Source organism: Stigmatopora nigra, chromosome 23, assembly GCF_051989575.1.
Source record: "Stigmatopora nigra isolate UIUO_SnigA chromosome 23, RoL_Snig_1.1, whole genome shotgun sequence".
Taxonomy (NCBI): Eukaryota; Metazoa; Chordata; class Actinopteri; order Syngnathiformes; family Syngnathidae; genus Stigmatopora; species Stigmatopora nigra.
Window position 1 is genome coordinate 1,735,276 of NC_135530.1, and position 12,728 is coordinate 1,748,003.

General features: G+C 41.0%; 1 protein-coding gene across 2 annotated transcripts in view; it reads right to left on the reverse strand.

Annotated features, from left to right (window-relative positions):
- Positions 1-2,640: 2,640 nt before the first annotated feature.
- Positions 2,641-12,728, reverse strand: part of chrm2a (cholinergic receptor, muscarinic 2a) — a 30,619-nt gene continuing 20,531 nt past the window's right edge. For both annotated transcript variants that reach the window (XM_077710086.1, XM_077710087.1), the window contains exon 4: positions 2,641-4,808. In XM_077710086.1, the coding sequence (XP_077566212.1) occupies positions 3,246-4,769 (1,524 nt within the window). In that variant the 5' untranslated portion in view covers positions 4,770-4,808 and the 3' untranslated portion in view covers positions 2,641-3,245. The remainder of the gene's footprint in view (positions 4,809-12,728) is intronic.

The window sequence follows — 12,728 nt, forward strand, 5'->3', positions numbered from 1 at the left end:
TGTATTTACAAAGCAAACTGTTTTTTTTCTACAAGTTACACACTTAAACATCTAAAAAAAAAAGCTGGGGGCGTGGCCAAACGTTATTTTTTGTGTCCACTTCTAACATTGCAAATCATGCCCACGGAAATATTATTTAAATAAAAAACAACGACAAATAAACGCACAATTTCTGTACACTTTACAACAGATACTTTTTTTTTTTTTTTTTTACACGGAGTCTTTGGAAGCCATTTTGAAATTCAACCAAAATGTGGCAAAGGGTTCGTTTTGTTTTAAAAAGGAGCTGAAGTTCAGAGCTAAAAAAAAAAAAAACACATTCAAACACACACAAAGAGCAATTTTGTATTTTAGCATTCATATCTAAGGCACTTTGAAATTGCTCCGTACAATCTGACGATATTTTACGTTTATCGCCCGTACCACAAAACAAAACGATAATAATAATAGTAACATTTTGCGTCATTCCGCCATTTTCCTCCACGTGGGAGGGATTGTAGCCCTTTGACAAAAGCCGTGTGAAAAGGAGCCCGATTAGCTCTGACGGCACGACGAATACGACAATGTGGAATCAGGATGCAAGTTATGTATTTAATTCATTTTAAACTGAGGTTTTGTATTTTAGAATCCAAAAATATTTTTAAACCATCTGTATTTTTTTCAAATATAAGAATTTCTGATATTGTTGACAAATGCTTCATTGATATATTTCTTATCCCATTTCTACCAGTTTTTTTTCTGTGATTTTCAACACTTTTCAACCGCATGAAGACATAAAGACGAATACAAAGACAAGTCTACTACCCCTCTGGTAAGTGTAATAATTTTACTATTGTCATCACTAGTATGAATTATTCAAATTTGCTGGGGATATCCAACAGTCTAGCTATAATTGTTAATTTTAGGATTCTTTACTTTACCTTGTACTTTATACTTTTTACTTTAATGATGAGTGATGAGTATGTTAATACTTTAGTCCTTTTTTTCTGTTTATGTTTCATATGTACTGTTAACGGATGCACTTTTTTATATGTATCGTATCTTGTGCTGACCCGGCCCATCTGTCACATTTTTAAAGTCAATGTAGACCCCCCCCCCCCCCCCCCCCCCCCGGGCCCAAAATTTTGCCCACCCCTACCCTAGACCCTTTAAGCTCATTTTATAAAAAGTGAAATGCATATTATATTTATTCATTGTCACTTTTTTACCCAATTTTCTCAATATCTCCATTGCTTTGGTAGCAGCATAAATTGGGGAAAAAATTCAATCACTACTTGGTAAGTACATACATTTTAATATTTCTTAATACATTCCTTTTTACTTGACCTTGTACTTTATACTTTTTACTTTAATGATGAGTGATGAGTATGTTAATACTTTAGTCCTTTTTTTCTGTTTATATTTCATACGTACTGTTAACGGATGCACTTTTTTATATGTATCATATCTTGTGTTGACCCGTACCATCTGTTTCAATCACTACTTGGAAAATGGATACTACCCCCCTAAAAAACCCAAACAAAAACAAAACAAAACACTCATCTGACCTTCTAGTTAAGTGAAATAATATTGCTCTTTGAATAGGTTAATCACATTTCATTTACTAGCGCATAATGGGGAAAATATATGCTGTCCAAAAGTACATGCCGCCTACTCTGCAATTAAGTGCTGTCCTTCATGAATGAAACTATTGAAGTGGAGAAAACATAAAATGAGGCACTTATTTCAGCTGATGAGCCTGCGGACGTCGGCTCAAGTTGAGTGTCGTCCAATGGGCCAGCTTTGATTGTAAAATGCTAATGTGTATGTTAATGTGCTCATTTCACATCATTGAACACACTCTTCAAATCAGCCCGGCGGGCCAGTGTGTGTCCAAGAAAAACTTTTACTGTGAAGGTATATATCCGCATACTAATACTACTAGTGTTAATGTATTACAGTATTACACAAAAGATGAGAAAGTAGCCCTTTTTAAATCACCAGCCGGTTTGACTGTGTTCTGAAGTTAACTCCACATTTGGAGCTTAAAACCAACACAACATACACATTCATCCATCCATCCACACAAATTCAAAACAAATATTATCAAGCTCTGAGCTCCAGCTACTTCTTATTAGATACCGCCGATATTCCTAATGTGAAAAAAAAAGTTATTGTCAGGTAAAAGGTCCTATTGGGGCAGAAGGCAAGGATAAACAATCCATTTGTTTTGTTTAATTTGGAAGGATTCTGAAGATTAAAATAATACTAAAGGTGCTCGGACGTTTGGTCGCCGTTGTTTTGGTTGACGGTCAAAATGGTGACAGAGTTTATTGTTGGAACCAGCTCTCAAAATTATATTCATGTGAGAGAGAGTTTAATAACTAAGTACTGTTTAATACCAAAGTACTGTTTAATACCAAAGTACTGTTTAATATCCGAGTACTGTTGAAACCAGCTCTCAAAATTATATTCATGAGAGAGAGTATAATATCTAAATATATATTGTTGATTCATGAGAGTTTGATATCTAAGTACTGTTTATTATCGAAAAACTATTGAAAACAGTAGATATTTAGATATTAAACTTTCTCATGAATATAATTTTGAGAGCTGGTTTCAACAGTACTTGGATATTAAACAGTACTCGCATGGGACCAAAAGACCGGCGACCAAATGATCGGCGACCAAAAGAGACCGGCGACCAAACGTCCGGTCATTTGTGTGACAGGTCAAAAAGTGAATGGGTTTTAACAGTGAATCCAGTTTTAACATTTGGCCTGACCAAAATATCCTTGTAGAAGATTCCAAGTGAAGACAAAGTATGGATCTGCTTTGTACAGTTATCTACAAATAAGTCTTGTCACTGAACCTAAAATACGTTTGACGTCCGACGACCAAACGTCCGGTCACGAGGAAAGTAGGAACCCACCAGACATTGCAGCCTCGATTTCCAAAGTGCCACCACCATTGTTGTCTATATAAATTAGCTGTTTATCATGGATGCCCAGATTTGTATTGTCAAACAGTAGCGGTCAACAAAAAGCTTGGCTTCCAACCAAAAAAATGGTTGTATGTTTGAGTATGCAGTCACTGTGACCAACCGTTTGTTTCCGACTGTTGCCATCTGGGATCGCTTGAGCTATTTTGGCACCCAGAAGTCAGTTTTTTATTTGACTTTGTAGAGAAATGCCCGATTTGAGAGAAACGTAAATGGTAGTCCTGGAAGGTCATTGGGACAAAACATCTTGCAGTACTACCGTTGTCTACCTAGCCGAACGAATGTTTTTATACTGGCAGAGCAACAGGTGCTTGAATGTCTTTTTGAAGGTGACGTTACATAGGGCGTAGCAGGCGGGGTTAATGGTACTGTTGATGTAGCATAACCAGTAGCCTAGTGTCCACACTGTGTTGGGGATACAACTAGAACAGAAGGTGTTGATCAGTACCATCACGTTGTAAGGTGTCCACGTAGCTACAAAAGCTACCAGGATAGCCATGATGGTACGCGTCACCTTCTTTTCACGGGACGGCGCCGCCTTCTTTTTCTTATTGGGCGGTTGCTTGGTCATCTTTACGATCTTGCGGGCTACGTGGTTTTGTCGCTCTGAGGCGGGTACGATCTCTACCGTAGTGTTGGATGGAGTGTAGCAGTCCCCTTTGGTGGATTTGGACTTGATCTTGATGCAGGTTAATTTGGAGATGCCTGCTTTGGTGCGTTGGCGAGGGAGTGGACGCTCGGCGGATGAGTCGGCGGCGACGGTTGTGGGTTTAGAGGAGGGCGTTTCGTCTTCTTTGACGTTAGATGCGGCTGCGCTACCCGAGGTGGAGTCGTTGGAGCTTTCTTTCTCCTCGCCAGTAGGGCAGATTTCTCTGGCGGGGTCATCGCCTTCGGTTTCGCCTTCGGCCGTGGTGGAGGATGGCGCCTTGCCGTTTTGCATCCTGCTTTCGTGTTGGTTGGCGCCGCCCTGGTGGCTTCCGTCCTCAGCGTTTTGGCTCTGGGAAGCCGCTCTGTTTTCGGTTGGGATGTTGTTATTGTTTGGTTGGTTGACTCTACGCTTGGCGGGGGATAACGGCTCGGCGTTGCCTCCCGATGGCTTGCGATTATCTTTCTTGACGCGGCTTTTGCTGGCTCTGGAGATCTGCCAGTAAAGCTGAATCATAATGACCACGGGTAAATAAAAAGCCGCGATGGCGGTGCCAAAAGTGACGGCTGCGTTTGAGAAGAACTGAATGTAGCATTCCCTTTCTGGCACTGTCCTACCACCCACGATGAATTGCCAGAAAAGGATAGCTGGCGCCCATAAGATGAAAGACAGAACCCAAGCGGCGGCGATCATCATACCCGCCATCTTGGTGGTCCTTTTGACAGGATAGCTAAGAGGCTTAGTTACACAAAAGTATCTATCGAAGCTAATGATAAGCAAATTCATAACCGAAGCATTGCTGGCCACGTAGTCCAGTGCTAACCATAAATCGCAAACCACCGGTCCTAGAGGCCAATAGCCAATGACGATGTAGACCGTGTACAAGTTCATAGAACAGAGTCCGATAATGAGGTCGGCACATGCCAAGCTGAAGAGGAAGTAGTTGTTGACCGTCTGCAGGTTCCTGTTGACTTTTATGGAGAGCATGACCAAGATGTTGCCAATAACGGTGACCAAACTGAGGGAACCGGCTACCAGAACGATGAAAACCACCTCCACCGTTTTGTAGGAGCTTTGGAGCTCCTCTACGTCCGTTTCGTTGCCCTCCGAGGCGTTCCAATAAGTGAAATTTAGCCCATCCATGGTACGGGTTTCCAGTTGGTTGACCTACTCGCGTAGAACCTGCGGAAAGAATACAAAAGAGAATTATTTTGGGATACGAAATATACGAAATATATGTCTCCAACTTTTTCCCTTTGAAATGAAAAATGGCTGTAAGTGCTGTCACGTTAGCGTATTAATATTCTCCTGAACCGACATGTCTTCTAAACATCTGTTTGATATCCTCGAGGGGAACAATTGTTGAGGCAGCGCTTTCTATTGTTATGTCGCGTTATTCAATTGTGCTGCCGAGGCGCCTACAAATCTTTGTGTTGGCAAATATGACATTTAGGTTACAGTATTTACTTCTTTCAATTTGTTGCGGAAAAATGATAACTCTATTGAGGGTTTGGCTTATATACGCACAATATAGACCAAATATGGGGAAAATACGGCCCATGGGCCACATATGGCCCGCTAAGCTTTTTAATCCAAGATGGCGCCGTCACGCGGAAGCCATTGGCAGTAGCTCTGTCCACTCTTATTTGTTTTTCCTGTTTTACAGCCCCTCTATCTGTTTTTAAATGACATTTTAATATTTATTAATACATTCCTTTTTACTTGACTTTGTAGTACTTCATACTTTTTACTTTAATAATGAGTGATGAGTATGTTAATACTTTAGTCCTTTTTTTCAGTTTATCTTTCATATGTACTGTTAACGGATGCACTTTTTTACATGTATCGTATCTTATGCTGACCCGGCCCATCTGTCCAATTTTTAAAGTCATTTTAAAGCCCTGGGGCCCAAAAGTTTTCCCACCCCTGCTCTAATATGTAAAAAAAATACAATATATAAAATAAGTGTCTCTTCTCTGCGTATAAGACTAAGTTGCAACAGCATCTAACATATCTGTCATCCCCATGATTGACAAATTTCCCCAAATATACTCTATATCTTTTCACCCAAATCCTCTAACCCTAATTAGTGCAATAACTGACATAAGTACTTCCACCGCATTCACATTTACACCATCAAGAACGTTAGTTTATCTGCCTTGCCAGAAACCCCCCCATGGTTCCATTGGGGCATGGATGGAACTAAGCTGGCATAATCCCCATAAAATGTTTAACACTAGCGATTTACACTGCTGGAAAAGTACAACAATACAAACGGGACATACTTATTTCCCGCCCAGTGGATTAAGCGTGACAGTCCCACGAGTGTTTTTTTATGCTCTTTGTCCTAAGCTACGATGCACCTGAGACCCTCGGACACTCAAAAGTCCAAACCAAATCCATCTGGTACTACAGTGACTCACTTTGTCGGGCTACAATATCTCCACAGGGTCCCTCAGGTGGCTGAACGGAAGCCATTTTTTTTTTACCGTCCACATGCTGAGCCAAAGCTTGCCTAGGGAAATCCGGGTGTGATTTATCTTAGCCTAGCCATCAATCATTAGGATCCCCTGCCGTTAGTCCGCCCCCACCTCATCAGGACGTTTGATGCTGATGATGGTAGCCTTTGACTGATGAACATAAGGCCACTGCCAACTTCTTTTCAGGCTGACATATATCACGCAGATTCCTAAATGGCTTCTTTTGTGTCAGGTTCTTTTTTTTGTTGGTCGCCTGTAGTGAATAAATGAGCTTTTTTCCTATTGTTCCTTGTTCCGATCTGCAGTTTGTTCAGTAGAGCTGAAAATTGCTTGTGCCCTTTGGGGAATACAACAACAAAAAAGGTCCGTGTGTTACCTTTTTAGTCCTCCCTACCATTTTGTGTTTTTCGCACAGGTGAGCAGATATAATGTCGGACTTGCCTTTTTAATTTGATGCCGCTTTTCTAGGTCAGCGCTCTTTAACGTCGTGACTTGAGGTTTGGTCGCCAGTCTTTTGGTCGCCTGTCTTTTGGACGCTGGCCTTTTGGTTTCTTTTGGTCGCCGGTCAAATGTACTTCAATATTAAACCATACTTGGATATTAAACTCTCTTAAATATTAAACTCTCTCTCTTAGATATGAACCTCTCTCTCTTAGATATAAAACTCTCTCTCTTAGATGTTAAACAGTACTTAGATTTTAATCTCTCTCTTAAAAGTGAAACTCTCTCTCTTAGATATTAAACTCTATCTCTTAGATTTTAAACTCTCACTCTTAGATTTTAAACTCTCTCTCTTAGATATTAAACTCTCTCTCATGAATAAAATTTTGAGAGCTGGTTTCAACAGTAAACTCTCTGTCACCATTTGACCGGCGACCAAAAGACCTGCGACCAAAAGACCTGCGACCAAAAGACCTGCGACCAAAAGACCAGCGACCAAAAAGACCAGCGACCAAAAAGACCTGCGACCAAAAATACCTGCGACCAAAAATACCTGCGACCAAAAATACCTGCGACCAAAAATACCTGCGACCAAAAATACCTGCGACCAAAAATACCTGCGACCAAAAATACCTGCGACCAAAAGACCTGCGACCAAAAGACTGGCGCCCAAACATCCGAGCACTGTGACCATGTGATCAAAGTGAATGACTCCCCCAGTCAAAGAAGTCCAATTCTAAAACTGTCTGATGAAATCATCAGCATACATCCTGCAGTGTTCCAAGAATCTTAGAGAGTCATAAAAGCGATGCCCTCTGTCAAATGCTTTTGCTACAGTCAACGTGTTACACCATCTGTGAAAAATGACAGTCGTTCAGACCCCCCCATCAAATGGCAAAGACGCCCTTTTGAGCGCCACAGAAAAATCCGTAGTAGATGAGCCGTCTTGCATGACTAATTTAAATCTCACTGTAAAAACCTAAGCAAAAAAAAATGGCCTTTAATTAGCACGTAATCCTACATTGAAAGATAATAGCTTATCCCCAGAAAATGGGTTCAGCTGCTTCACCTGCAGCAATTTACTTCCATCCCACCTCAACCATGAGCTTTAGTGTCTTATTAAAATTGATCAGATATCAGAGAGACAGTGCAGCTTTTAAATAGCAACCCTCAGGCTAGAAATAACACAAACTTTTTCCAACAGATTATAGTAGCTCATGAGACGTCTCCTCTTTTGGTCTTACGAGTCTAACCCAAGCGTACTCAAGTTATTTACGACATGGTTGAAGGACGTTTGCTTGGAAACTTAAGCTGAGCATCAACGCTTGCCAAAATCTTGCAAAAAAAAAAAAAACCCAACAACAACCCTACAGTACTTAGCTAACTGTCATGACTACTATGTCTTTGGTTGTTTCATAGACAAGGGAACTATGAACATAATAGATCCACAATACGTTGATTCCCCCGGACACAACACACGCTTGGTTTGATTGTTGTCATCTCCTGGCTCGTCCAGGCTTTGTTTCTGCTCCAGTGAACTCAGAAATGGCGCCTCTGCTAGGCTGGGAATGCCATCATAAAGGCAGCCGCATAATGTATCTTCCTATTGTTGCTGCCCGTTACAATCATTTCCCAGGAAAGCCGTTAGTACGTGCCCTTACTAGATAGCACGCCGCCTCTGGGAGTTCACCTGCCTTTCCGGCTCCATTGCATTGAGATGAGCTGGCTCGTTATGTAGAGAGCCTACGATGAAGAAGCTTGCTGCTTCTGGGGTTTCAAGATAAAGTACGTACCGGGTGGACATTTTCGAAAGACTGCTTTGCTATGTTGCCTTGGCAAACAAATACTAAGGTCACAATCTTTGTTGTGGTAATTATATCCCATTCATAAAAATGTCAGAGGCAATCAAAACTACTGTATTTTACCGTTTAATATACCCAGGTATATTTAATGAGTTTAGCTTATTTGAGCCTCCCGTTTGTGCGCCATTTAATATACCCCTTCCATTTAATATACCCCTGCCATTTAATATACCCCTGCCATTTAATATACCCCTGCCATTTAATATACCCGGTATATTAAAATTATATTCATGAGAGTTTTATATATAAGAGAGAGAATTTAATATTTAAGTACTGTTTCATATCGAAGTACTTTTTCATATCAGAGTACTTTTTCATATCGAAGTACTTTTTCATATGAAAGTACTGTTTCATATCGAAGTACTTTTTCATATCGAAGTACTTTTTCATATCGAAGCACTTTTTCATATCGAAGCACTTTTTCATATCGAAGTACTGTTTAATATCAAAGTACTGTTTAATATCAAAGTACTGTTTAATATCTAAGTACTGTCTAATATCTAAGTACATTTGACTGGCGTCCAAAAGACCAGCGACCAAACGACCGGCGACCAACAGACCAGCGACCAAACGTCTGTTCAAGATCAAAACTAACCATAACTAGTCCCCGTACTATATTAACAAGTACAAGATTTTAAATGGACTCCATTGTGTGTCAACTCCAAGTACAAACAACTTCCAACGGGTAGAAGATTGTTCATTCACGTTTAAGTTCTACCGCTTTGCTATTTATTTTGTTAAAAATACCACAGTCCTCAACCTGCTAGATGTCGATGGAAATATCCGCTGCTACTGGCTTCTTCCATTTGTACCTTGAATGCCCTGCGCATCACTGCGGCTGGCTGCTACGCGCACTCCATGGAAAGCTGGCGCTCATTAAGATAGCGGCTGATAGCGACGACAGAAAAAAAAAGAGACGAAATAAAGTGGGTGCCTGTTGGATTTGTTCCACTTCATTGTTTCTACGTTTGGGTTGCCATCCCCCCACACACACGTCCTCCTATGATTCACAGCAATGCGATAAAGAAGTAAAGCAAACGTTGAACTTGGACAGTTTGGGCTATTTACAACATGGCGTCTTAACTGCCAGTCTTAAGAGGCCGAGGCGGACTGCGACAGAGTGCATACCTGTCAACTTGTATGTTTTATACGTATTTTATACGTTTTTTTTACAATTTCAAATCATGTACGCCGTACGGGGAAAATTTTTGTTAAGAAAAATGGCCGATATTTATGAAAACCGATCTCAACAAGACTGTTTTTGGCTAAAAATCAGATTGTCTCGTAGACTGGTAGCCAACAACGCTACTATCATTGATCGTTACTTTTGTCACGGTATACCAGCAAAAAATTATCCCCAATCGTATGTATTTTTTTAGCGGTGCGTACGGCAATATCGATAAAGGATGACATGCGTAGATATACAGTGTTTGTACGTTTTTTGGGGGGGGTTGTACGGGGAATCATATTCATTTATAAGGGCAGTTATCGGCAGTGGTTGCCAGGTATGAGAGTGTCAGACGCAAACGTCAATCACGGGTGGCCATCCGGGCTTTGCGCCAATGCGCCCGGCCGCGGCGTCACAAATAAAACCCGACGGAAATGTTAATCCTTGACCGACGGCCCGTCAAGTCAAGCCGAGTTGTGACAGCATCCACTTAGGCAAGTTTCCCAAACTGGCCTCTGGTTTATCCGCCCCCCCTGCCAAGAGATTAGTGGCGGGATAATACAACACCTGTCAGGATTTGATTCCCCACTTATGTCCTGCTTACAGGAGATATGTTTGACACCTCTTTGACAAGAAACACTTTGGCAATCTGGGGTTCTTGAAATTAGATATTTGTAGATCTGTAATGCAACAAACGCTGTCCTTGGAGAGAACTCTGGCTCGGATAGAAAGTACACAACTCTACAAGTGCCAGATATGATTATTCACACTTGGTTTGAACACTGGTCTGAAGCCAGTCTAGAAATGAATCCATTGTGGGAGTTCATTTTTTGTTTTTGTTTTTACTGAGGCTTAATATAAAAGAAAGTAGATACAGACGCTACCTCTACTTACGAACAAGTTAGGTCCCGAGTGCTTGTTCATAAGTTGAAATTAGTTTGTTTAGTTTAATATCTAAGAGAGATAGAGTTTAATATCTAAGTACGGTTTATTATTGAAGTACATTTGACCGGCGACCAAAAGGGACCAAAAGACCGGGGACCAAAAGACCGGGCGACCAAAAGACCGGCTTTCAAAAGACCGGTGACCAAAAGACCGGCGACCAAAAGACCGGGCGACCAAAAGACCGGGCGACCAAAAGACCGGGCGACCAAAAGACCGGCGACCAAAATACCAGCGACCAAACGTCTGGTTACGAGTGCCCACCTGTCAACTAAGAATGAGTTGAGAGAACTTAAATCTCGATGCACGACTCAAAACATTGACCTTGGGGTCGTCTTTTGGCTCAATGCACACACAATGAGACATTATCCAGACGGTGTACCGTCAAGTGGAAAGAAGCCCAAAAAGATTAAAAAGATAAAATAAAAAATGGCTTGACTCCCAAGGGGTGGTCTTCTCCTTAGCAAATAAATATACAGCCGGCGCATTCTCTGGAGGGAATACAAAGCCCTTGGGCACAGGACAACAACACACTGGAGGTTGTTGATATGCGGGAAGAATGCCTAGTGCTCTGTCTAAATATTTATGTTGTATCTCAGCAGGCATCTGTTTAAGACCGGTCCCCCCACCCCAAGTGGCCAGGTACCCTTGAGACAAGGGTCCGTGGATAGTAGGAATGGGAAGGTACGATGCTAGGAAATGAATGTAAATCTGTAATTATATCTCAGCGGCTGAAGATCGCCATCGCTTTCATTTCCTGTCTTTGCATCCCACTGTGACATGTTGCACTTGTCTGGCGACCAGTCTTTGCACCCCTTGGATTTTGGCATTAGCATACTTCAGCTTTTTTCAACTGGACCACTATTGAATCAATGTTTCTGATGATTAATCTTCATTCTGTTTGATAAAAGCTGCATTCTTGCAGTGGCGGTCTGTGAATTTCCTAGCCATGCCTTCAATCCAACCCTCAAAAATGATTTTATGACTATAAAACAGTTTGAATTTTATTTACTGCGTGCAGTCTGATTGCTGCTGCACAGAGAAGACGAGAATAGTGCGCAATTGCTTAGAGGGAACAGTGTTTATCAGTTTTTTTATCCCAAAATTCGCTGGAATGGTTTTATTTCTTTACGTCACCAAATCTCAGAGTGTAACTGCAATCACAGGCAGGCTTGACTCAAGTAGCAACCAAATTCCATGTCCCCCGCTTGCCAAAGGTCAAGATGTAGCAAAGTCAAGGATCATTGTAAGCTCCCCCTTTTGATCACACCCTAATCCGGACCGGCATCCCGGCCTTGACGTGACGTGACAAGGTATTCAAAGCTACCCCGACGGTACCCCGTTTGGTTTAAAAGAACACTGTCGAAATGTTCCCTGTGGGAGTGATTGAAGTGATCTGGAGTGACGTGGTGGATGGAGGTGGCCGGCGGAGAGCGTGTTGTTTGCAGGGTTCTTGTCTTGATTGCCAGTGTTCTTTGTAAACAACGAAAATGAGGCCACCAAGATGCACTAGGTGAGTTTATTTACCGCATATAAACAATGTCAAGTTATACGCCGACAAAGCAAATAGCCCACATCAACTCGCTTATAAAGTGATCCATGTACCGTATTTTCACGGCTATAAGGCGCACTTAAAAGTCTTAGATTTTCTCCAAAATAGACAGTGCGCCTTATAATCCCGTGTGCCTTATATATGGAAAAAACAGAAAACCAAAAATGAAAAAACGCCACTGTCGGATATTAAAAAAACAAAAATGCCTGAACTGAAACAATACTGTTAAATATTCTTTCATTGGTTATTTTTTTTATTTTTTGGAGGTATTTAAACGAGGATTCTTCCTCTGCAAAAATTAAAAGCACCAAAATTGTATTTTATTGTTATTTTATTTGCATAAATGTGAACATCTGAAAGTGCAGAACGACAAATGGAACCTTTAAATCTCCATAGTTTTTCCTTAAATCTTGTTTTTACTACTTTTAGAGTACTAAAATCGCAACAGCTGTTCATTAGAAGGATTTTACTTCGTTTTTGGGGGTTTTTTATCGCTAAATTTGACCTGATCAATTTTTTTTTGGGACTCTACCATCTAATTTTAGAATCTAACCTTCACCATTTCTATAGCGGTTTTCTTTCCATTCATTTGAAATGTCAGCACTTTATATTGCTTTTTCACAGCCTTTTCAGTTATTTACTTTTTTGGTTGAACTC